At 39.4% G+C, this 27212-nt stretch overlaps 1 protein-coding gene across 1 annotated transcript in view; it reads left to right on the plus strand.

Moving 5' to 3' along the window:
- Positions 1-1428: 1428 nt before the first annotated feature.
- Positions 1429-27212, plus strand: part of LOC130241336 (cytoplasmic dynein 2 heavy chain 1) — a 230303-nt gene continuing 204519 nt past the window's right edge. The window contains exons 1-14 of the mRNA XM_056473046.1: positions 1429-1581; positions 2896-3085; positions 5301-5471; positions 5556-5694; positions 5931-6049; positions 8365-8509; positions 8593-8825; positions 8901-9032; positions 12601-12714; positions 13687-13798; positions 17841-17965; positions 21341-21516; positions 22135-22330; positions 23062-23157. Coding sequence (XP_056329021.1) covers positions 2903-3085; positions 5301-5471; positions 5556-5694; positions 5931-6049; positions 8365-8509; positions 8593-8825; positions 8901-9032; positions 12601-12714; positions 13687-13798; positions 17841-17965; positions 21341-21516; positions 22135-22330; positions 23062-23157 — 1941 coding nt within the window. The 5' untranslated portion in view covers positions 1429-1581; positions 2896-2902. The remainder of the gene's footprint in view (positions 1582-2895; positions 3086-5300; positions 5472-5555; positions 5695-5930; positions 6050-8364; positions 8510-8592; positions 8826-8900; positions 9033-12600; positions 12715-13686; positions 13799-17840; positions 17966-21340; positions 21517-22134; positions 22331-23061; positions 23158-27212) is intronic.

Raw genomic sequence — 27212 nt, forward strand, 5'->3', positions numbered from 1 at the left:
CCACATCATAACAAGCAACAGATGGCTTCTGATATTTTATTATTAAACTTATTTTTTTAGCTTTAAAAAGGCATCATGAAATGATCCAAGCCAACTGTCGATGCCTACAACTGAACTTGTGGATTTCAGAGGAAAAAAATTAAAGCAATATATTTATTAGTGGGCTATTATCGATAAATGGTAGCCTATATAAAAAATAAATGGCAAGAAATTTTATTATTTCGATTATTTTGCTTCAAAGGACACTTGTAATATACGTATCAATATTTGAATAAATATTCAGTTTCCCACCTTGGTTGAAATTGCCGATATTCTCTGTCCATTTTGCGTTTTTTTTTGCCATTGTGCTAGTGCCAGAAATATTTCACCTTGTTTACATTGAGCGCAACGTTACGCTAACATCTAAATTAGAGAGCAGGGTGAAGCACAACCGCACCACCTGCGTCTCAATATTGTAATGGTCCCAGAGCTAATATTTAAAGCGAGCGCGGGCCACTTGAACTTCATTACCAAAACTTGTTGTCAGACCTGATTAAATGTTTTGACGGGCCCCATTTGGCCTGCGGGCCTTGTAATCGACACATGTGATTTAGAAAGTAGAGACACTACCGCCACTCAACTGAGAAATGTAGATAAGCTAGTAGTGTCACTACTTGTAGCAACGCTACTACCCAATACTGTTCGTCTTACTTGAAACTGTGCTCTTGTCTTCAGCTTGTCACTAATTTGAAAACAGCTGGAGTGTTGCTGGCAATAATCTAAAACTTCTTTAGACAAATGAGATGTCAGTCTGCATCAGGAACTGCCAGCAGCAAATAAAATTTTGGGGTGTCACCCAGGGTGACCAATCAGATTTCAGGCGTGTCCAGTGCCACCCCGGACACCCCTCTGGCTCCGCCACTGAGTTGAACATCTTCCATGGCCTGCACAGTCACCAGGACTAAATATTATTGAGAACTTTGAGGTGTTTTGGAGATGCAAGTCAGGAAAGGGTTCCTCCACCAGCATCATTGTGACCTGGCCACAATTCTACAAGAAGAATGGCTCAAAATCCCTCTGGCCACTGTGCAGGACTTGTATCTGTCACTCCCAAGATGCGTTGATACTGTATTGGCCACAAAAGGAGGCCCTACACCAAACTAATAAATTATTGTGGTCTAAAACCGGGTGTTTCATTTTCATTGTCCAACCTCTGTATGTTAGTCATGTATACAAGCAAAAGATTTTGCACACTCGTTTCTGTACGTACGCGCTCGGTATTCACGACACTCTTTACGTCACGACGTAGCCGTAGTTGCTTTGGCAACCGCGCCAGCTTCACCGCTAATGCGCCACAACATTCATTTCTTCAGCACATCCACCATGCAAATGCCGTGAATTAGATGTTGATGATTATTTTAAACCGAGCACAAAGCCTGGTTTCCATAAACCTTTTCGTTCACGGTAGCGGATTATTAGTTTTAATTTTGCAGGAGTAAATCCTCTTCATTTGAAGGATGGCTGTTAGCGTGACTGTTAGCCTAGCGTGCTAATCCGTCCAGCAGAACTGAACAAACTCTCAACATCCGACTTCTGCACACCGTAAGGGACTTTAATTTCTTTATTTATTCACCTAATTTTATTTTTCAGCAGATATATTTACACCATTGAGTATTATATAAGTAATAATAGCGCATTTTCTTGTCGTTTGTTGTTTGTGTAACAGGAGTACAAGTATTAAACTGCATTAAACCAAATGACGTTTTGCCTGTCAGTTTGTTAAACCGATAAAAAGGCCTAAAAATGGGTGTAAAGTAGACTAACAAACCATTTTAAACGGATATGACCGATATTAGAATTGATATAGCTTGCATGAAATAATAATACTAAGTTTTAAGATCCTAAAAACCTTTGCAACGTGCCATTTTGTGTTAAATTTAAGTGAGATCAATGTTTTAAATGAAATGTTTTTTTTTTTAAAGCCTTGGATATCAGAGGCCCATAATTTAATTCAATTCAATTTCTGTTTATTCTGTTTAGTTTTCTGCAAAAAATATTGTGAAACACTGGAAATACAATTTCACCAGATGACTTTAAAACTGCAATTTGGGAAGAATTTATTGAATTAAATTGATTGGGATAATTCTGTAGGGAAGTAAATTATGCATGAAATGTAATAAACAAATTACCAGCATAGATAAATACAAAAGAGTGACGACAGAAGTGTGATAATAGTAGTGTTTTATGGCTTTTGGGGCAGTACAGAATTTGAGTAGCTGATGTAAAATAACACTGCAAACGTCTCTACTTTATAATTAATTCGATAGATATTCTTTATTAATGAATAATATATCTTCCTGAATACTTTAAACTCTGTCAGGCCTTAAAAACATGTGCAAATGATAAACTTTCACTCCATTATAGTTAAACTCTGCAATAAATTCATAATTCTCATGTTTTCTGAACTGTGTTTACTGGTCAAATATATATATATATATATATATATATATATATATATATATATATATATATATATATATATATATATATATATATATATATATATATGAAAATAAAAATAAATAAATACATTTTAAAATAAATATTAAATTGTTATTAAATAAATAAGTAAATACCTAAACATTCTTCCTTGGGTTTATTTGGTGAAACACTAAAGTTTCAAATATGTTTTAATTATTTTTTTCTTTATTGTGGGAATATACACAACTACAGAAATGTTGACAAATATATAAAGATTTTGCATACAAAATAAAACAGAATATATGTTTTTTCTATAATTATTGAATATTTTTAATAGGAAGAAAATGTGAGGCTGACTTTGATTTCATAAATTTCGTATCCTTTGTATTTCCTCAAAAGAGATTTCTGTAATTAATGCAGAGGATGTTTAAACAGGTAAAAGATGGCGCCCGGAACCGACGATCCTCGTAAACTCTTCATCCTGACCACAGCAGGGAATTACTTCAGCTTGGACACTGCATCATCTCTGTCCTCCTGCCGTCCACTTGATAACTTCTTAGACGACGGGAATGAGTTTCTTCTCGCTGTCACCAGACAATCAGAAGAGCTCCAGTTCTCTAACAAGGTGATGTGAAATACTGACATCTCAGTAGTTTTCGTTTGTAGGACATTTGATGTAAAAGTGTGTTTATTTTCTTTGTGTTTTTTTTTTGTTTTTTTTACTGTATCTTGATTCCTGCTTGGGCGACACGGTGGCTCAATGGTTAGCACTGTAGCCTCATAGCAAGAAGGTCGCCGGTTCGAGTCCCGGCTGGGTCAGTTGGCATTTCTGTGTGGAGTTTGCATGTTCTTCCCGTCTTGGCGTGAGTTTCCTCCGGGTGCTGCGGTTTTCCCCACAGTCCAAACACGCGCTATAGGGGAATTGATGAACTAAATTGACCGTAGTGTATGGGTGTGTGTGTGTGAATGAGTGTATGGGTGTTTCCCAGTACTGGGTTGCGGCTTGAAGGGCATCCACTGTGTAAAACATCTGCTAGATAAGTTGGCGGTTCATTCCGCTGTGGTGACCCGTGGTGAATAAAGGGATTAACCCGAAGGAAAATGAATGAATGAATGATTCCTGATTTCCAAGTCAGAATGATTCAAATGAGTTGTTTAATAAGATGTTTCTTAAGCAAAAGAATATTCAATAATATGCATAATTACATTAGTTTTCCCATTCTTCTCATCATTTATTGAGAATATTTAAATGTTTAAATAAGAACCAAATAAATAGTCGGACTTAATAGTCATAAACAGCAATAATTACATGAATATATTAATTAAAACAAATGTTACTGCAACAGATTTGAAAGAAAATGTGTTAATGGATTAGTGGGCTAAATCGACCCTTCGCAAAGCCCCGCCCTTCATAGTTACTGTTGCTACGCCTGTCAAGCTTTCGTGACTGGCACGTCTATTACCATACATATGCGTCGGTGTCAGACATTCCCAGGCATATAAGTAGTCATTTTTGGTGAACAGGTGAGATATCTGAGAAAGCCAGTCAAAAAGGACTGCAGTATGCATTACAGGGGTATATTCACAACATTATACGCAACCGATTAGAAAATAATTCAATCAAAATTGAAGCTAGGGTCACCTAGCTGCCTCATACGCTGACCATTCAACAGCTTAGTTCATGCACAGCAGGAGAGGTGACATTTAAAAATAATCTATTAATAACTAATGATTTCTCTATTTTTAGCCAAAAAGCCTGATAGACTATTGTTGTGCAATGAAATATAGCGTTACTAACAGACGAGGAAATATGCATGGACAGTGCTGCTACATAATTCATTCATAGAAAGGAAAGGCCAGAAAGGATTCGAAATTAATGGATTTGTGCCGAATATTAGCATCATTGACCCTTAACAATGTACAGTAAGTCACCTATAACTGTCAGTATGTTTGTGTGCTCTTTATCCAGTTTCTATCCTAATTAGCAGCTTAGTGGAATAAATAAATAAACTGAAATGCAAATCAAAGTATAAACAGCAGAAGTGAACAAATACATTTTCCCTACCAGCAAATATTAATTCAACACCAAATAAAAAGCAGAAAAAGCAGACACTAACCCGCTATAAAGTCATCACCAATGACTAAATCTCCAAAAGACAGATGAAAACATCAGTGAATTGTAGCTCTGACATGGGCACGAAGGTTATAAATGACTGAAAAACAGCTGCGGGTGAAGTATATTGATCGTAAGTGCTCAGTTTGTGACCACATCTTGGTTTTGCACCCGTAGGAAACCCATGCCAACACATGCAAACTCCACACAGAAATGCCAATTGATCCAGCTGGGACTAGAACCGGCAACCTTATTACTGTGAGGAGATTGTGTTACCCACTGCGCCACCGTGACGCCCCCACATTAATTTTCATGTATATAAAATATTTAAATATTTTTTCATGTATTAAAATGATGGTTTAAAAAAATATATGTTCATAAATATCGATGGTAATTGATTTATCAAGGCATATAAACAAAAAAGTAAACAAGCAAATAAATAAATGTTCTTCTCTGGTTCATTTAGTGAAAACTGTTAATTAGTTTACGTATTTACAAAGGTTTTTTAATAAGTCAAGCTTCTCCTTTTTGGCTTTGATTTATCTAGCTATTGGAAACGTAATGGGCAAATAAAACTGCATTAATATTTAGAATACATAAATTTTTAGGATATATTGCAGTGTTAAAATAACATTGAGTAACTCACAAATGTTCAGTATATCAACATTTAGACACCAAATTTTATAATTTTGCCAAATCTTCTCATATGATCATTTTGTCTGTGTAGCTGGAAAATATGGACGGTGACGGCCGAGTTCTGGTGTTCTTCAAGCCTCATCCGTGTGTGGTCTCGGAGGAGAACCTTCAGCGTTGCGTCCTGGTGTCCTCCATGTTGGAGTCTCCCATCAGTACCCTTTATCAGGCCCTGCGTCAGGTCTACAGCCCCATGCTGCTGCAGGTAACGCTCACACACCACCGGACCAGCTTCACATAGATGTCAGTGTGCTGTTAGGCTTATGTGTGTGTTTTCTGCTCTCTACAGGATGATAAATGGAGTCAGTCATTCGATTCAAAGCTTCAATCTCTGCTCAGCGATCTTGAAATCGGACTGGGCTCTGTGCTTAGAAACTCAGACACAAAGGGTTCTGGGAAACGCAGTAATTCGGAGATGGATGTGTCAAGTGAGATTTCATGACTGAGATGTTTCATGTCAATCAGACATTTAGGGCTCATGCATTACTGGAATATCATAAGTTTTAAAATGTCTTCTCTAGATATTGAAAGTGTGGGAATTGTGTATATACTGTATATTTGTCTCGGTCAGGGATTTTTATTCTCTCATATTCATAAGAAGAATAATTCTGATTTCAACTGTATATAAATGTAAATGCATTTGAATGGACTGATGTGTGTGCAGATATCATGACTCCTCTAGATGAATTTAGCTTCTGGGCTGATGTCAGTCACTCTGGACAGAAGAGCAGTGAGAGAGACAGAGCGGCACACTTCTGTGAGCTCTTCACCACCATTGAGAAGGTAAACACGTGCACATTATTCACACACATTCATATGCTGCTTAATTCTCATTAGGTGCTATTGTGTATAGTCTATATTTTAATTAGAAATTTAGTTGAGTTTTTTGAGTGGTTATGATCTTTATTATTACTGTTTATTGCTATTAATTTATTATTGATATTCATTGTGACCTGTTTAATATTTTGGAGAGTATTTCTATTCACAGGGTTTCCGCAGGGTCTTAAAATGTCAAAATTGGAGGCCTTAAAAAGTCTTAAATTCACTAAAATATTCTCTTGTGGGTCTTGCTCGTTTTAAATGGGTCTGTATGTAAAGACAGTATGACAGACCTCCTGCATGTAGCTACAGTTGCTAAGCCACGATTAGTGTTTGGCGGTTTTTGGGTGTGGCTTAGCAAAGGGTCAATTCCATTCATAAGGGTCTTAAAACATCTTAAAAAGTCTTAGATTTGATTTGGTGAAACCTGCAGAAGATTATCTTTATTTAATTTCTTTTAAGATTTTTAACAATTCAGATTTTTGTTCAGTCTTTGATATTAATCAGCTTAGTAAATTATCAGAAAAGACTCATGCATTTAGCTAACAGTAGCAAAACTTGGGCATTCACCACATTTTCTTTAAACAAGAATTACAATTTTTCAATTAAATTATAAAAGGGCAAAAGAAGTTTGATACAAGGTAGCAATATTTAGTATTTCATTTTAAGATTTAATAACATTATTCTCCCACACGCACACTCACACAAACACACTAATTTTAGGTTTAGCTTTGGAAACTTACTTTAATTATTTTTTTTTACATTCTAAATTTATTACATAACTGTGTAATGCTCTTTTCTTCTCTAATAATTTTTAATTAGATTTTACATATACATTGACTTTAAATCACATCCAATCAGTGTAAACTTACCTGCTGTTTATTTGGAGAATTAAATTAATTATAATAATAACAATAATAATATTTTATTTATAGGCGCCTTTCAAAGCACTTAAAGACACACCTTACATATAGCAAGCACATCATAAAAACACAAGCAGTAAAAAGCAATAGACAGGATATTAAAGGGCACCTATGGTAAAAAATCTACTTTTCAAGCTGTTTGGACAGACATATGTGCATGTATGGTGTATAGACCGTCATATTGGGGTGATATAAGCACACCCAGTGCCTTTTTTTTTCAATTTATCAACATAAAAAATGGTGGACCAATTGGAGCTGTTTTCAAATCGACCGCTACCTGACGTAGGAGAGCGGTCCCCCCGCCCACCAATATTGATTGACAGGCGCGTCATCATATCCTCAGTTTGTTGATTCACGTCTGCCATTTTCAGCGTGAGTCGAAGCGATATCACTAAAGGAACACCCTAGCTCTATTTTTAGATGCAAGGCTCATTGGGCTCAACACAAGAGCAATATTCTCCACATTATCACTCTAATCGGAATTATTGGTTGTGTCTTTAGGTAGGTTTGCAAACATGTGTACTTCTCATTAAGTCTACCTTATACTTCAGCCGTTTGCATTTCTCGCGATCCCAGAAGCTCCCTGTGATCTTAACTAGCATGCGTTTAGAATTCTAAACATCGGTTTCTATCAGGGTACACTCAAGTCGACGGCTGGTTGCCGCGGACCGCTGCAGAAACCTATGTTTAGAATTCAAAAATGCGTGGCGCGACGATTCGGGACACTTCATGCTTCTGGTCCGCCACAGAGAGTGTCTGGTGTGCCGTGTTGCGGCTTCGAGCGGCGCATCCGGTGCCTCAGTCAAAGTTAATTCAGTGTGCGTGGTTATTAGTTTCTGTGTACAAGCTCGGCACTTGAAAATAGCAAACAGTTGGCTGTAAAACTGTACAAAGACACAAATGATTTTGTACTCTCTGCTTGGTCTGTGTCAGAGTCGTACATGTATGACTGAATGGTGATCCTCTCTCTCCTTCTCTGTCTGCCTGTCAGACTCATGGCCCCGCCCCCTTGTTACGTTGGCGGGAAGCCGAAACTAATCTACATGTGAAGCAACACACCCCTAAATCAGCGAGCTGTGGACACGCCCCCAACATGACACTTTTTAACACATTATAATAAAAAAATCTGAATTGTGTTTTAAACTGAACCTAAACTGGCACACTCAGAACAACCATAATATTAATATTCAATCATAAAAAAGAGGTAAACTATGTTCCCTTTAAACCAGCAAATCATTAAAAGCTTTCCTGAACAATAAAGTGTTTTATCTGAGATTTAAAATTAAAAATAGTGTCCATTAAAGAACAAGCCACTTGTTTGAACAAGCCGCCAGCTGAACTGTTTGTTTGTTTCAGGACTACAGTAACCTGGACAGTTTCAGTCTGGTGGAAGTACTGGACCTGATTGAGAACACGCGTGAGACAGTAGACGATGTGTGGAAGCAAAATGAGCACACGCCTTATCCCGAGACACGCATGATCAGACTCATGGATGTCATAGGTGCACATCATGCTCCTCCTCATTTCCTTTTCATTCATTATAATAATAATAATAAGTACTAATATCATTCCTGATGCGTGCAGGTGGAGCTCTCGGCAGGTTTGTTCAGAGGAAACTTGGTGAACTGCGCTTGTGGGAGGATCCTTATTTCACAGTGAGGGAGGGGCTTAAAGGGGGTGTGGCTGTGTGTGAGCAGTGGGTTGCGGCCTGTGAACACCTGACCGGTCAGGTGTGGAAACGCTACGCCCCTCATCAGTGGACTGGAGAGAAGCACCGCCCACAGGGACTACAGAGCCTTGCACTGCGATTGAAGGAGGTCAGACTGCACACCTGTCAATCATCTCATATAGTATAATCTGCTGCTTTACCTGTGTGTATGTGTGTGTGTTAGGTGGTGCAGGTCCGATCTGTGTGTGAGAAGCTGCAGCGTTTGCTGTCTGGAGGGAAACAGCAGGTTTCAGCTGCACGTGTGTATCAGCCATTCACAGGTCTCAACCCAATACACTACAACCCTTATACTGAGGTATGTATCTTTACTATTATATAATAGTCATTTTAAACAGCCCCTATTATGCATTATAAAAGGTCATATTTTAGTTTTGGGGTGCCCAACATCAGGCTGATATTCATGTAAGGTCAAAAAACACTTTCATTGTCTTATAATATGCATTTATTTTACCTAATTATCCCAGAGACTCACATATTATTTGTTCAGTGATTTATTTGTTCCCAAACCCCTCCTTTGCATGAGGCTAATCTGCACTGATTGGTCCGATGACTCAGTCTGTTGTGATTGGTCGACTGCGTTGAGCATGAGACAGAAAGAAATGTCCACCACGGCTATGAAGTAGCACAGAGTATGTGAGAGCCCAATGCAGAGAATGCAATAAAGCAATGCAGTTAAACACCGGCATATTACTGTACTCTTAAGCCTAACTCCAAGTAATAACGACGGCACACATTCAGTATTAATCCACACAGTGGCAAAAGATGAACTATTTTGAAAATTGGACGCGCTGCGCATGTGTAGGAACAGGTGATGGTGGTCATAGCAATGGCAAACGGCAGAGGATTACACACTCAGAAACGCATTTAAAACAGTGAAAAAAGAAGCACGAGATGCAATTTCAGTGTGGTTTTGGAGGAGATGTATGAATAGCCCCATAAAGATTTATCCTAAGAGATGCAGTACAAGCACTGATCTATAATACATAAATTATTACAAGCCACACAGAGCGATTACAAGTTACAACACACTATTAAATACACATTTTGCGAACTACAGAAAGCAAGGAGGCAACCATTTGTTAATTAATAATCACTGTTAAAAGTTTTAATCCGGAGGAAGAAGAAAATGGTTCATATGTGAACTATGTACTGAAAAAAGTTCCTGTCAAGGTCTGATAAAGTTCCATACACTAGTAGTCTTTGCTGCTCTTTCCTTTAAAGGTGCAGTAGATGATCTCCCTGAAGGCTAACTGGTTAGCATAATGTCTTTCAAATACAATCCCTCCCCTGTCAGCCAAAGCCACGCCTCCTGAAATCGCGAATGAGCACATTAAAGTTGACAGAGACCCACTAGATCATGTCATTCACCAGTTAGAAAACTTTATAGTACTTTATTATACTGTAATTCTAAATGAAAAACTGTATTATATCTAGTTATCTATTTTATATCTATTTTAGTTATGTAGTTAGCAAGTAAAACTTGTCATAACTCTCTCACACGCTTTGACCTAAAGTGACTACTGTATGCTTGGTCGGAGGCATGCAGGAATTACGCTTATTACTAAGTCATGCATGCTATTTCAGAGCGAATAATCAGAGTAACATGGTAAACAATATAGGGAGCACTTCACAGGCTGTCATTGTTCAGAAATGAACCAATGTGAATATAAAATCAATTTTACCTCAGTAAAATCCTCAGGTGGATTAGCGTTATTTACTGATGTTTTGTTGTTAAACTCAATATAAATCTACATTATCGATGCTGTAAAAGGACCTTATGAAACTGAAAATAGTCACATCAATCTTTCGCCAGGAGATTTCTGAACAACACTTCTGTGCATATAACCCATTTGTAACAACACCATCAGCTTTGTGGGACTGAAAATGTTTTAAAACACAACATTACATGTCTAACAGAAATACTTCAGCCATGGTGTCATCCTCTCTCCAGCAAAACTAACTCCAATATTGATTCAGGATTTTAAAAAGTTTTGATTCAGCATTTGTTTTTAGCACTGTCACTCGTGTCCACGCGGTCCATGTGAACACGCAAAGTCAAATCTGCGTGATTGCCTGCGCAGTTGTTCAAATCTACATTTGTTTGGCTACTTGTCAGAATTTTGGGAAATGTCAGCCCGACAATATTTAATTGGATGATCATTTTTTTAGTCTTCTGTCTCACCCAGAATATAAAAATACAAATAAACACATTTAGATCATTACTTGAATCATTACTATTGGAATGTGAAGAGACTTTCAACCAGCACAACAAAACATGTTTCTGAAGACAATCACCTACTGCACCTTTAATATCAAACAGCCAGCGAATCCTGCGCTGCAGGATATGTTGTTGTATGAATCATCAGAAAAATGACAGGAACAAACACAGTACTAGGTTGGCTATACTGTAGTATTGTTGTGAAAATGAACGTTAACTGTTTATTCCACACAGCCGCATTTCTGGTCATCTCTCTGATAGTAATCTTCACGTCATGGTCAATCCCATGATCCCCCACGCTCCGCTAGTGTCTGAAGGAAAAGGCACTTTCTTATTTTACCGGATCCGGCACCTCATATTTGGTGATGTTTTGTATTAAAAGATTCGGACACAAGACGAATCATATAAATGATTCTGAGTCGACTCTTTTGTTTAAGAACACAGTGCACTTTCAGATTTAAACCTCAGCTGGATGTCATACATTCATACATGGAAGCTCATTTTACATCAGTTACGTGATTCAGCTGCATTTCCTGTGAAACTCCTATGAAAGTGTTGTTTAATAGAGCAAATAAATCTTTCACCGTATCATATTTTTGTGAAGTTCATTCATAAACAAATTTTTGAAAACATTTTTAGGATCACATGCTTGTGATTTACCACAGCCAGTCTCGCATTAACTAATCATGATCTCCTGATCATATGATTCCTAAGTTCCTATAAATAACCATAGCTTTCAGTCCACATTTCGTCTTCGTCTGGAAGAAACACCCCGTTTCCTCCCCCTTCTCCTCCTTTTTCATAGATTGGGTGGCACGGTGGCCCAGTGTTTAGCACTGTTAGCCCCACAGCAAGAACACTGCCAGCCCTGGTCCTGGCCAGGTTTTTGGGATTTTATGTGCAGAATTTGTATATTGTCCCAGTGTCCGCATAGGTTTCCCTGGCGTCCTCCGGTTTCCTCCCACCATCCAAAGATATACATAATACATAACAAATTAAGCAATTCATGCACTTTGTCTAGCTCCCTTCCTCCTCAAGTGCTTCCTTAGCTACTGCAGCTTGGAAGTTTTTGAGATCTACCTGAGCTCAAGCTCCCCTCAAACGGGAGGGACCCTGGGCTTGAGGATCCCTTGAGCTCGGGGCTCTCAACCCGGGACAGCATGCCAAACAAGCTTATGATAAATGATCAGCTAAGTGTGAACTCTTGAACTATTATTTATTTTAGTTTGGTTTAAAAAAAAAAAAAACATAAATAAAAATAAAACAATTTTAAAAAGTGATGAGGTCAATATTATTAGCCCCCTTAATCAATATTTGTTTTGAATTGTGTACAGAACAATCCACTCTTATACAAGGACTTGCCTAATTACCCCAACTTGCCTAATTAACCTTATTAAGCCTTTAAATGTCACTTCAATAATATCACAAGCTTAATTCTAGTGTCTTGAAAAATATCTAGTCAAATATCATGTGCTGTCATCATAGCAAGGAGAAAAGAAATCAGTTATCAGAAATGAGTTATTAAAACTATTATGTTTAGAAGTGTGTGGACAAAATTGTTCATTTGAGAAATATATGAAAAAGAACAATTTCATAGGAGAGCTAATAAATTTGTCTTCAGCTATGTGTGTTTGTGTGTGTTCAGCCCTTATGGAGAGCTGCAGTGTCTCAGTTTGATCGGCTCATCGCTCCAGCAGAACAGGAAGCAGCTGGAAAGCTCAAGACCTTCATAATAGACGCGCAGGACAGTCCACAGCAGGTACATACATTCACAGCAGTCTGAATACCCAGACATTTGGCTTTCTGTGTATATTATAGCTTATTCTAGCCAAGTGTGTCCGCTTAGACAGGAAATGACTGTCTGACTGCAGGCGGTGGAGATGGATAGAGGATAGAACAAAAATAGACAAACAAAAATTACAGCTAAACATTGATATTGGCTTATTAATTACACTTATTTACATTCATCAAAGAATTGCATATTAAAATGCATCACAGTTTCCACAAATGTTTTTAACGTTGATAAGAATAGCACTAATATTATGCACAAATTCAAATAGAAATAGTTATTTTAAACTAAAGGGGTCATAAAATACCTTGTTTTATTTAGTTATTTAGTTTATTTTGTGCGGTTCTCTGAGGTTCACGTATAAGGTTTTGTAGATTTTTATATAAAAAACTTATTAAAAAACAAAATGTAAACAGAATTGTCTAAATTCTGTGTTGTTTTTGACCCCCTCATCAGAATGCTCTATTTGAATGGGTGTGGCCAATTGCAAACATGGAAGTAAATGCCCACTGCTATGATTGGCTTACAGTTTTGCATATTAACAAGGCTCTCAATGGAGCCTTTTCACATTTCTGGGTTTCTCAGCAGCAGAAGTCAACATAGTTGGATTTTAGTTAAACTCAGAGCGCAGTGAATGGGAGAATACAGCAAATATATAAATATAATATAATATATATTTACATATATATATTTACAATCCTATTTGCTGAAATAATAAAAGAAAAACTCCATGATGGTGTTATCAAGACTTTACACGAAATCTTAATGCTTCTGTGAGTTTTGTCTATCCAAATTGATCTTTATTTTGTATTTTTTTCCCAAGAGGTTGCAAAATTTCCTCCCCCAAAATAAAAAGTACTGGTTATTATAAACAAAGTGAAATCTTTTAATCCTGCTTGCACATCTCAAACCAAACTGTGTTCCCTGTTGTCTTTGTTTCAGCTGCTGCAGGTGTTTCAGAAACACAGAGATCTGATCAGACGAGCCACGATTAGCAAAGAACTGCAGCCTGAGAGAGAAACACTCCTCACACGCCTGCTGGACTACAACAGGGGTCAGATCACACACACACACTAAACAATACTAAATTATCATAGAGATAAAGAGTGCTCTGCATTAATGAGTCCACACCCTTTTGAATGTAGTAAATGTAAATTATATATTTTGGTTCATTTAAACGAAGCTGTTTTATTAAACGGTTATATCCATGCAAATAAGAGTTTGGTTACAGAACAGTTTAGGAATAGAAAGATACATTTACATACATTCAAACCAGTTATTGTGAAGGAAAATGCTAGCGGTGTTTATTTAACATATTCATTTATGTGTACTAATTTATGGACTGTGTTTTTACGTTTTTTTTGTTAGATTAGTTCAAGTTTTGGCTTTGCTACTGACTAATCTAATGTATATGCACAAATATCATTTTGGAAAGCTTCCTATAAAAATAATAAGCACTGTATAAGACAAAAACCTTAATAATTTCCTAAAATAATATAAAATTCTTATTAAAATATGTAAATACTCATTACAATTATGTATCTAGATTCATGAATAGATTCATAAATTACTAGATAGATAGATGGATGGATGGATGGATGATGAATGGTGAATGGATAGATAGATAGATAGATAGATAGATAGATAGATAGATAGATAGATAGATAGATAGATAGATAGATAGATAGATAGATAGATAGATAGATAGATAGATAGATCAGTTAAATCAGTTTTCTCTTGAAAATACAATTAAAATGACATTTTTATTGTATATTTTTACAGCAAAATGAATAAGAATAAAAGGTTGTTTCATCCAATACACGTGTGTGGCGCTGTGGATTAACTTGAATAGCGACACCAATAAAGGGCATGCTGCTTACATTTCTATGGTAACCTTGCACTTAAATTCAAACAACATTCATGTGTGGTGATGGCAAAAAGAAAGAAATTCTATTAATTATCCTTTCTTAGTACATGGACTTGCTTAACATGTGATCTGAAATGGCTCTTTGCCAAAAAAAGTTCACGACCCCTGCTGTAGATAGATAGATGGATGGATGGATGGTTGGTTGGATAGATAAATGGATGGATACGATAGATAGATGGATGGATGGATGGATGGATGGAAGGATATATAGATAGATGGTAGGTAGGATGGATGGATGGTTGGTTGGTTGGTTGGATAGATAAATGGGTGGATACGATAGATAGATAGATAGATAGATAGATAGATAGATAGATAGATAGATAGATAGATAGATAGATAGATAGATAGATAGATAGATAGATAGATAGATAGATAGATAGATAGATAGATAGATAGATAGATAGATAGATCACGATTTTTTAGATGTAAAATAAAGGTTAATATGAGTAGGCTATTATTATTGTTATTTCTTTTTTTTTTCTTTTTTTTTTTTTAATAATTCTTTTTTCGGGGTTTTCACCTTTATTGGATTGGAAAGTAGAGAGAACTGACAGGATAGCATGGGGAGCAGAGAGAGGGGAAGGATCGGCATAGGACCGCGAGGCGGAATCGAATTCGGGTCGCCGTGAACACCGGAGTGCATGTGTCGACCAAGCGGCAACCTCTCGCTCTCCCTCGGGAGGCCAATACGGAAGTAACTGAAACTGCAATTCATCAAAATTCCGCTAGTCCTGGCTCCATAATAGAGCAAATTGCAATTGAGCCCACTGTTAGAATGGCCAACTTTACAGCAGAAAAAAAGGTGTTTACAGCCTGGTACAAAGAACGATTTTGGTTCATACAGTATAGCTATTATTACCCTCCATGACAACTGTGAGGGGGTGATTTTTTTTTTTTTATAACTCATTCGTTTCCTTTATATTAGGTTATATTAAGTTTGCATAATTAAGGGCGTGGCCACTTGAGTGACAGCTAGGTCTCGCTGGTCGCCGTCACTTCACCTCAGCTGACTCCGGCAGATTTGCCACTGATCTCGGCATATTCATCGTATTTTTGTGTTGTTTTATGTGGCTTTACACAGTCAGCTGCCTTTTGGACTTATTTCTTACAATTATCAGATGATATGGGATGCTGTGTGCATTTAATTGTGCTCACAAACCGTTCACGTGGTCTCCGTTTCCCATGTGAGTAAAGTTATATACTTATATACCATCTCTATAAGTGTATTTGTTTTATTTAAGATCATTTATCATTAATATTTTTCTTTAGACCCGTAAAGCACTCCAGAATGTGACAGATTGATTAGCTGTAGGCTCTAGAACAGTCATCTGAAGCGTTATCATACAGTGTTATGCCTGGAGTTCATCAATAGTCTTGCATTTACTAACACACACTATATCTGAAGTGTTTGGAAGTCATTCGCGTTTTCCTCCTGTAGAAAAACATCATAAGAACAATGCTTAGTGGCTCACTGTATTACTACAGTGTTTTTGAAAGTCTAAACACTTTATTGATATAGTGTACAGCCAAGCACATGTGGTCAGAACACAAACGAGTCGCAGGTAATAAAGTATCAAGCGTTTCTCCCAAAGTAAAGTCTGTCTGCCAGGTCTAAGCAAAATGCCAGCAGATGTCTGTAGCTCCGCACACTCTCCGCCTCTTTGCCCTTGTTTGGTATCCCGCCGTGGGTGCGATGACGCGCGAACAAAATGGTGACGGTTGGCCGCGCCTACTTGTAGCTTCTTTTGCAGTGTTCAGAAACCTATAGGTGACCTCACGGATACTCCGTCCATATATTTTACAGTCTATGGTGTCGACGCACTAACCACTACACCACTGGCGCTGACATTATTGTTATTTCTTAAACGTATGGTAAAACTATAATAATATTGTTATGTGTAGCTGTACTGTTGGTTAAAATGCTTCATTTTGAATAGACTTCAGCCTAAATTTGTCCCGGTCATAAATGCACAGTAAAGTGATGACATCAAAATACAGCTATTCATAATTCTGAAGTTGAATTATTATGTTTGAGACATATGCTTGCAATCTGTCATTGACATTTTTAGACCATTTATTCACTGATTTATTCATTTATTCACAAACATTTGTCATTATCAGATTCCCTCTTGCATTATATTCAACATGACACTGTTAAACATTTATTCTCATGCACAACTCTCTGTGTTCGCTATGAAAGAAAACATATGAAATGCTTGTCGCAATCATAAATCTAAAATGCGATATGTTTATTTAAATGATGTGCACGCTTTCAGTTTCATTTTCACTGCTAAGTGCTGTTCATACTTCCCGCGCGGCTCTCAAACGATCACTGTGCCACAAACCGAATGTAATTTACAACTTTATTACCTGTTATTCACAGCCTATTCAGGTTCTGTTTACTAAAGTAGACGCACGTGCCCGCCCTCTCTGTGGTAACAGCTCACGGTCAGCATCTCACATCGCATGTGATTTCACGGCCACGAATACATCATTACATAAAGACAGAAATGACATTTTTGGGTGAATTATTCCTTATAAATACAGCATGTGACTCTCTCAACATCATTTGGAGGTGTCCATGTCGCTGAGCAACGTATGTAAAACAATGTGAAGGCTTGTGCGGCCGCCTTTGCTTATCTCCTGAACTTGAACATATGATTGGCAGAATCATAGAAATGCTGGATTAAGATCGTCTGGGGGTCAAATCGAGATTGCGATCTTTTTTTCGATTAAACATGCAGCTCTAATAGATAGATAGATAAATAGATCTAGATAGATGGACATCTTGACATTGCAAACTGATATGTTCTGATTATGTTATTCGACTTTGTCTGTATCGTAATGAACACACTTGTTTGTAGAGCAAGTAGTTTTCTGCCGTTTATTATTTTTAGTCATTTCTCCCATTGGCGACTGAATCAGAAGTTCTAAAACAACAGCAAAAAGGAGTGCACTTCCTCATCACAGAATAAGGTCAATAGCTAGAGTCGATGCCTAATCTAAACCTGGGCTGTATTTTTCCAAAAATAAATCAATAAATAAAATTAAAAACAGAAAAAAAGTTTTTGAGGAAGGCCTGAAAATAAGCTGTGAAAAAAATTAATGAATAAATAAAAAGTAATAGTTGTCTTTACAAAGTGTTCATGCTAGCGGTGTTGTTGTGCAGGACTGCGGGCAGATTTTGAGAGCCGGTGTCACGGTACTCCAGGAGAGAAAACCGGCCCTCTAGCTGGAAGAAACCTTCCTGAGGTGGTCAACAATATTGTGTGGGTCAGACAGCTGCTGCTTAAGGTGCGTACACACATATTGAATTTAATATCTGGTAATACTGTATAATAATGGTCCATTAGTTAATTCAATTCAATTCACCTTTATTTGTATAGCACTTATACAATGTAGCTTATACAAAGCAGCTTCACATAAAAGGTCATAATAAATAGTAAATAGGAACAGTGTAATTCAGTTTGTAGTGTTTAAGTTCAGTTCAGTTTAGCTCAGTTCAGTGTGGTTTAATAATCACTACTGAGAGTCCAAATACTGAAGAGCAAATCCAACGATGCGCAGCTCTACAGATCCCGAACCATGCAAGCCAGAGGCGACAGCGGAGAGGGAAAAAACTTCACTAATGGTGGAAGTGAAGAAAAAAAACCTTGAGAGAAACCAGACTCAGTTGGGCACGACCATTTTAATTTCTCCGCTGGCCAAACGTCTTGTGCAGAGCTGCAGTCTCAGTGGCGGAGGCTGGTAGCTGGCCTCAGCGAAGACTCGTCTGTCTCTGGAGCGTCACAGGAATCAGTCTCATGTTCTCCACTCTTCCATGACCATCACAGTAGCTGCTCAGGATACGGCCTGGCCCAGGATATGGAAACCTTGGGATCATCTCGTCGTTCGTCTTGGATCGAATCAGTGACTCTGCATAGTCTGAGGGCCTCGGGATGAGTATACCCAGGTGGAAATGGAGAATAAAGAAAATGATTAGCGTAGCTGCTCTTCATAGTGTATATCAACAAGATGCAGAACCTGTGTGGAAGCCCGCTAAGTGGTGCACTAAGTGTATGCTTTACTGAACAGATAGGTCTTTAATCTAGTTTTGAATTGGGAGAGTGTGTCTGAGCCTCGGACGTTATCAGGAAGGCTATTCCAGAGTTTAGGAGCTATAAATGAGAAGGCTCGACCTCCTTTACTCGACTTTGCTATTCTAGGTACTACCAGAAGCCCTGAGTTTTGAAGGTCTTTAGGTAGTTAAAGGTCTTAAAATTAAAATAAATTTTTTTAGATGCTAATATCAGTATGTTAGTCTAGTATGCTGTATGCTATTATGCTTTAGTGTACTAAACTATGTGTAGTAAACTAGTATCTGACATGCCCTGCCTCCTTCAAGATGTTTTCATTTGCTTTTTATTTAATGAGATCACAACCACTATCACATCTGATATAAATGCACATTTCAAAGCACTTTACAGGACCTTTAATGAAAATGTATTTAGTAACATGAACATGCAATGCACAACATATTTGTTAGAGTATTTATTCATCCTTGTCTGGGTTTGAATAATGCATTAGCAAATGTTGAACTGTGATTATTAAATGCTGTACAAGATTCATACTTGTATGAATTCATTATTTTAAAGTGTTGCCATTTATCCTACTGGCAAAACTATTGTTTTTTCATGCACTTTTGGGTCATTTGACTTTACATAATGGGTTGTTTCTGGCCAGAGAAAAACAACTGCACACTTTTAAGAGTTTGTTTTTAATGTACATTATCTTTTTTCATCTGTATGGAAGTCTTCAGTTACAATACACAAATCTTAATAAAGCTCTGAACTAGGATGTCAGCCAAAATTAAAACGTAATAAGCAATTATCTATTGTTTATATATGCAGATTAGTTCAACACACATAACATTATACTAAATAGCTAATAATAAAAAAAAATAATGATAATGAACGAATGAATTAGAAATACATGCAAATTTTGACAAGCAAAGTTTGTAAAAAAATAAATAAATAAATGAAAACAACCTGCCATTATCCATTGTTTATATTTGCAAATGAGTTTAATTGCACATTTTTCCTGTGTTTTTATTAAACATTTCAAAAACATAACAACACGCATAACACCCATCCAAAATATTTAATCAAAAATAATAATGATGAATGAATGAATAAGAAATGCATGCAAAATGTGACAAGGAAAGTGTCTTAATTAACGAATTAATTACTTAAAAAAAAAAAAAGAAAAGAAAAAAAAGAAAGGCAAAAATTCTCCGGTAGTATCATTATTTCAAATATGCATCAAGCAGATATGTCTGGATCATATATATTACATTTGCAGACATATGAAAAATTGTTAAAATAATTACTTGATAAAATAATTAAAAAATAAAAATACTGATTTTAAATGTGTAGTTACAAAGGATATTTTGCATGTTAGTTGTAAAATATGCATCTATTATTGCATATTAAAGGGCACCTAGGTTAGCCCTTTTTTCAGATTTAATATAAGTGTTTTGCGTCTTCAGAATGTTTCTGTAAAGTTTCAGCTCAAAACACCCATCAGAATTTTCATTATACCTTTTGCAAGATTCTATTTGGTACATTTTTGACCTAGGGCACTGTTTTGTCATACTGCACCTTTAAGGCTAGTCCTCCCAGCCCACCGTTTCTACGTGCTTTTCTGCGTGCCTTAATCTCCTCCCTCTGCTGCGTCAGACAACAGACAGACTTAAAGGAAGCAGATCTCACGTAGCGTTTGTGAGAAATACTACAGTAAGAACTTAACCAATGACTATTTGTTGTGCAGTTGCATTGATGAGTCACACAAAGTTCACGCGCACACACACACACACACACACACACACACTGCACTCCTACATAAAGTTGCGGTCGGTCTGAAACCACTCCAATTAGTCAACTGTTTTTATGTTGCTAAATTAAAAAAAAAAGACTGGGCGTGTTTATTTCATCCCAATATGACGGTCTATACACTATACATGCACATATGTCTGTCCAAACAGCTTAAAAAGTGGATTTTTCACCATAGGTGCCCTTTATAGATAATAGCCATATTAATTAATATATCTACATTAATATCTATATAATATCTAGATCAGGGGTGGGCAAACTCGGTCCTGGAGGGCCGGTGTCCTGCAGAGTTTAGCTCCAACACTAATCAAACACACCTGAACAAGCTAATCAGTGTCTTCAAGATCGCTAGAAATCCATAAGCAGGTGTGTTTGATTAGAGTTGGAGCTAAACTGTGCAGGACACCGGCCCTCCAGGACTGAGTTTGCCCACCCCTGATCTAGATAATAGATATATGCATCCATGTATTTAAGTAGCTTGAAAGTGTAAAAAGATGAATTCTAAGTAATTTCTTTGCTGAATCATAGCTAATGTAGTTTTTTCATAAGGCTTTCTTAGTTTTGTCATCAATGGATATGTTTCCCATTTGCATATTTAAACACATCGATTAATATATCTTATTCAAAACAGTTTGCTTAATAATCTGTGATCAGTCAACTGAGGAGATGTGGTTTCTGTTATTTGAGTTTTTCTTTTGTTTTCCAGGGGATTCTTGTCTTTAATGAACCGAAAAAGAACATAAAAAAACTGCTGAAGCTGCTAATGGCTAATTATATCAACTAAATGGTGTGTGTGCAGGTGGAGGACTCTCTGAAGATGGCGGATGCGCTGCTCTCTGATCTGTCTGGGTTTCAGCCACTGCTTCGTTTCTCAGATGATCTGCAGGAGCAGCTGAGGTCTTATGAGCAGGAGCAGTTTGAAGACTGGACCAGAGACCTGCTGTCAGGACTCTCTGATCCCAAATCTGGAATCAGGTCAAGACACATATACTTCTTTACATGATTTACAGGAACTCTCTATAGGCGTAATGTGTTTTATACTTTATATATATAATATATTTAAGCTAATTTTTTTCGATAGTCTGCAGAACAAACCATCGATATACAATAACTTGCCTAATTACCCTAACCTGCCTAGTTACCCTAATTAACCTAGTTAAGCCTTTAAATGTCACTTTAAGCTGTATAGAAGTGTCTTGAAGAATATCTAGTCAAATATTATTTACTGTCATCATGACAAAGATAAAATAAATCAGTTATTAGAAATGAGTTATTAAAACTATTATGATTAGAAATGTGTTGAAGAAATCTGCTCTCCGTTAAACAGAAATTGGGGAAAAAAAATTAACAGGGGGGCTAATAATTCAGGGTGGGCTAATAATTCTGACTTCAACTGAATATAAATATTTTGGTATTGTATATATTTGTATTTTATATATTTTTGTTTATATTCATGCGGTAGTTATATACAGTATACACACATATTATGTAAAAACAAACTTTTATCTTGGATGCGATAAATCATTTGGCAGCACTAATGTCTACACAATAATTTACATGACCTCTGATTTTTCCTGTACTGTCTGTGTTTAGTTTGCAGGCCAGTAACCGTGTGATGGAGTTGGACCACATGGACGGGAAGCTGAGGATCCAGTACTCGGACCGGCTGGTGAGTTTACTCCGAGAGGTACGGCAGCTCTCGGCTCTGGGCTTCACCATCCCTGCAAAGATCCAGCAGGCGGCAAACACGGCAGAGAAGTTCTACAGACAAGCCATCATCCTCAAACAGGTCTGTGAACAAAAATACTGTACACTGGGTTCTGGAAATCCTTGAAAATGCTTGAATTTTAGTCTAGTATTTTTAAAGAGTTTTTCCCAAATATATTTATTGATTTCCTTTTTTTCCTCCGCCCTCACCGCATTTACTGGTTTTTGCATAGTATTCATTTCCTTTCATTTTTCTTCAGCTTAGTCCCCTATATATCGGATGTCGCCACAGCGAAATGAACCGCCGACTATTCCAGCATATGTTTTACACAGCGGGTGCCCCTCCAGACACAACCCAGTACTGGGAAACACCCATACACTCTCACGTTTACACACAGACTCATACACTACGGCCAGTTAGTTCATCCAATTCACCTATAGCACATGTGTTTGGACTGTAGGGAAAACTAGCGCACCCGGAGGAAACCCACACCAACACAGGGAGAACATGCAAACTACACACAGAAATGCCAATTGGCCCAGCCAGGACTTGAACCAGTGACCATCTTGCTGTGAGGTTGCAGTGCTAACCACTGAGCTATCGTGCTGTCCTTTTTGCATAATAGTGCCTATAAAATTTCTCACTGATCAGCCTTTTGCACATTTTCACATTGCTGCTAGTTACTTTTTGCTAGAAGTGATGTGACTTAAACTTGATATTTTCATTAGCACCCCCCCAAAGTGAATCATTGGCTTAATATATGATTGTATGTAGGAATGTTCATTTTTTGTTCTGTATTTGTGTTTTAACAGGTGGCTCATTTCTACAACACCATTGATCAGCAGATGATCCCTTCTCAACGTCCCATGATGCTCAGCTGTGCTCTGGCCTTTGAACAGGTCATCAAGGTAATACTTCTCTCCTACTGTCATATTTTCTAATGTTTTGAAAGATCGCCTGATTACCAATGCAATATTTTGGGTTCTGTAAAATATTATTACAATTTAAATCAAGAGTCTTCAGTAACACTTTAGTTTGAGGGCCAATTCTCTCTTTGAACTAGTGGCTTATTACCTGCCTATTATTAAGACATTGGCTGTTTATTAGTACTTACTGTAGAGCTGTAAACCTACACTGGTCTCACGGTTCGGTTCGGTTACGATTATCATGCCATCGATTTGCTTCAATTCGATATATCTCGGTGCATTGACGATGCTTTCCATACACAGTTTTATAGTTTCTTCACAGCAGCAATTCTTGTATTAAAATGTATAAATATATTTATATTTATATACTATTTGTTATACAATTTTTTTCATTTAACACAAACAGTCACATATATAAACTGTACCTTTAAACAACACGAGCATTTAGCAAATAATATAAACAAATATAAATATCCTGCTCGCTTTCTGAGCCTTGTCTACCAAGTTCTTTCTTACACCCCATTTGATTGGTCACACGCTCAACAGAAAGGGCTGCGATTGGCTCTTGCGCGCTGCGCTCTTCACAGATGAGTGACCCTGATAAACTGCAGCGGCGATCACAACTGATCCATGATAGACACGGTGGAGAAAACTCTGCAGGCACGCGCTCATGTCTGTATCCAGAAGTATCGCTGTAAAACAGCCGAGAGGAGAGGAAAAGTCACGCCAGCAGGTCAAATGGGCCACACTGAGAGAGAGAGAGAGAGAGAGAGAAAGAGAAAGAAAAAAAAGAAAGAAATTAAGCGTACTTTCATCTTCTCAATCGCAGTGAAATAGGGGCTTCTGCTGTAATGGCTCGTTTCCACTGACCGGTACGGTACGGTTTGGTTCGGTTTTATCAGGCTTGCGTTTCCACTAACAAGGGTACCCTTTTGGTGGGTGTGGTGTATGACAGACAGTTTCAGTCGACGTCATTCTCGCCAGAGGAAATGTCTACAATAAAGCTGTACAGGTCACTTAAATATCATATGAAAAGCACTTCTCACAACACAGATGCTTCATACACATAAATGCTTGTGTATAAATGTTTATTAGTAATTTTTCAATGAACATAAGTTGATTATAACTGCAGATCAATGACAGTGCGAAACAGCCTACTGTAACGTCTGTGATTATATTAAATAACTAAATAAATGAACATATATAGACGCATACAGCCCCTTGCAGTCTCCGAAATGTTACCAACTACAGAAGAAATACACACAGCAGACATTTTCGTCCGTATTTAGGTTTAAAACAATACAAATTATAGCCTAGTCAGTGAAAACCTCTCATCTGTGTCTGTAATCTTCAGCAGCACATGTAGCCTCTGTTAGGGAGTAATTCCCTCATTCCCGGTTCATATTAGTCCAAAATGTGAAGGTAATAAGTTAGTTCCCCTTCGGATGGGGAACTCCAATGCTATGTGGAAACTTCCACTATGGGGATTTCGTCAGAATCCAATCATCTGAAAGAGTATAAAAACGGGCCAATGAAATGCCAATGAGTTGGCAGCGTCAGCGTGCACAGCTGGCGTCAATGACAATCAGTCATGCTATAAAGACGCAGCCAGTGCCATGCTCGACATCCTTTCGCTTTCAGAGCCTTTCACGAAGCTTCTGAGAGAGTCTTTGAGGGTATCTCCAACCTGTGTCTACAGAGAGAGATCGAGAAGCAGCTTCTCCCGGTCCAGAGCGCGTATACGCAGTGGCAGATGGTCGAGCTGGGTATTTCTCCCTTGTCTGGCGTCCTTTGGGTCCGGTCCTCCAAGAGCGGTTTGTATATAGGAAAAAAGCTTTCCTAAAAGAGCAACACGGTCGTGCAGCGCGTCTTTTTCAAGACGTCACTCCGACCGTGCGTTTCTGGATTCGGTGGTTTCCTATCCCCGGATGATGGGCACGAGCACAGCGTTTCATGTCTGGGGGTCCAGCATGTTAATGCGGTGCTCGCGGGCAGTGCATGCCATCACTGATGTCATGTCTGTTGCGCAGTTAAGATCGCGGCTCGCTCTTGCAAAAGAGCCACCCACCCCAGTTGTCCCCCGCACTGCGGTTGGCACTCGGGCAGATCTGAGGGTTTCAGTGAGAGTAAATCCGCCGCCCCCGGGCCGTGGACCTCTCGCTCCTCCACGCGCTCCATCCAAGCTTCAGGTGAAGAGAAGCGCTCCGTCCTTGGATGGTCGCTCTCTCACCTGATGACACCGGGGGTCAGATGTCCATCGCTGCATCGGAGGATGGGCTGTCATTGTCTGATGAGGATGCGAGCCCGCTCGCTCCCTCCCTCCGGGGTGGAGAGCGCGGCGTTAGCATCTAAAAAGCAGACGTGATGGCCGTGCTTTCTCGGGCTGCTTCGGCCGTGGGTCTGGTGATGGTTTATCCCCCAGCCCCGCGGCCGGACCGACTAGATGGGTGTGATGTGGAGGATATAAGGAGGCAAGACCTTCAAAGCCTCCCATCCCCTTCTTCCCGGAAGTGCACAGTGAACTCACGCAGTCCTGAGGGCACTTTTTTCTGCCCGATCTGCGTGCGCTTCCATCCTCACCATCCTTGGAGGTTGGGCTGTCAAGGTCTGACGAGGATTCGAACCCGCTCGCTCCCTCCGGGACTTTGAGCGCGGCGTCGAATCCAGAAGCAGACTTTGCGGCTGTGCTTCCCCAGGCTGCTTCGGCCGTGGCTCTGGAGATGGTTTATCCCCCAGCCCCGCGGCCGGACCGATTAGAGGGGTGGATGTGGAGGATGAAGGCGAGACCTTCTAAGCCTCCCCATCCCCTTCTTCCTGGATGGGCACAGTAGGCTCACGCAGTGTGCTGCGTGCGCCTTCCCCCTCACCGTGCACGCTATGGCCACCTACCAGCGCTACCAAGCGCAGGCGCTGGCCCGGCTGCGCGAGGATGGTTCTGACCCAGGACTGAGCATGCGCTCCGCACCGCAACCGACTATGCTCTTACAAAAAAAAAAAAAAAAAAAGTCGGCTGTGTGTGCCCTGGGAAGGACGATGATCACATCCGTGATCCAGGAATGCCACCTCAGGCTAAACCTGGTGATGTGCGTGACGTTGACAAAGTTCGCTTTCTTAACTCACCCATATCCCAGGCTGGTCTGTTCGGCGACACTGGCGGTGAATTCGCCCAGGAATTCACGCCGGTGATAAAGCAGTCGGAGGCGATGGGCGAGGTCTCTATCGGCGGGATTGTATGACCGCTCCCCCCCGCCGAGCCATCCACATCCACTGCTTTTTCGCCGAGGACGCCCGCCCGCAGCTTTGCTTCGCCGCCCCCGCCTGCGCCTCCGGCCACGCGGCTGCGCCGAGCATCGCGCAGGCAACCAGCGTCCCCCGCCCAGGGCGCCGCTAAGTTCGGTAAAACGGACCGCGAAGCGTCCCTGAGGCGGGCCATCTGGGGAGGAGGGAATTTGCTCTTTCCCCGCTGGAGGGCGGGGCACGTTATTTAAAGGCGTAAAAAAAACAAAAAAAACGCCATCAAAATCCTCAGTGAAAGAGCACTTTTCCCCTCCTCCGGATGTGACAGCCCGAACACTGCCAGTCTGGGACGCTATGCCTTCCAGCTCGCAGGATCGGTGCATTTCGCCAATGGCTCATGGAGCGCGAGAGAACGGTCTCCTTTCTCTCCACTCCCAGCCCCTCTCCTGGAGTTTGAGTGCGAGACGAGAACATCTCCTCTCCTGCTCTCCTGTGGGACCCCAGCGCTCCCCGGATGAGCCCACTCACTTCACGCTGCCCCGCCGCTGGCACGTCAGCGTTCGTGCGGGTGGGACCATTTGCGGGGGCTCTGCCTGCCTGGTTAGCGCGGGCCAGCCCATCGCAATGGCTCATCCATACGACCAGACTCGGCTATGCGATTCAGTTCGCGAAACGGCGTCCCAGGTTCACGGGCGACCAGGGTCAGTCCTGCGTCCGCCCCTGTCTTGCGAGAGGAGATTGCTGTCCTCCTGGCGAAGGACGCAATCGAGCCGGCCCTCCAGCCGAGATGGAGCGCGGGT

The sequence above is a fragment of the Danio aesculapii genome, chromosome 15 (genome assembly GCF_903798145.1).
Source record: "Danio aesculapii chromosome 15, fDanAes4.1, whole genome shotgun sequence".
Classification (NCBI taxonomy): Eukaryota; Metazoa; Chordata; class Actinopteri; order Cypriniformes; family Danionidae; genus Danio; species Danio aesculapii.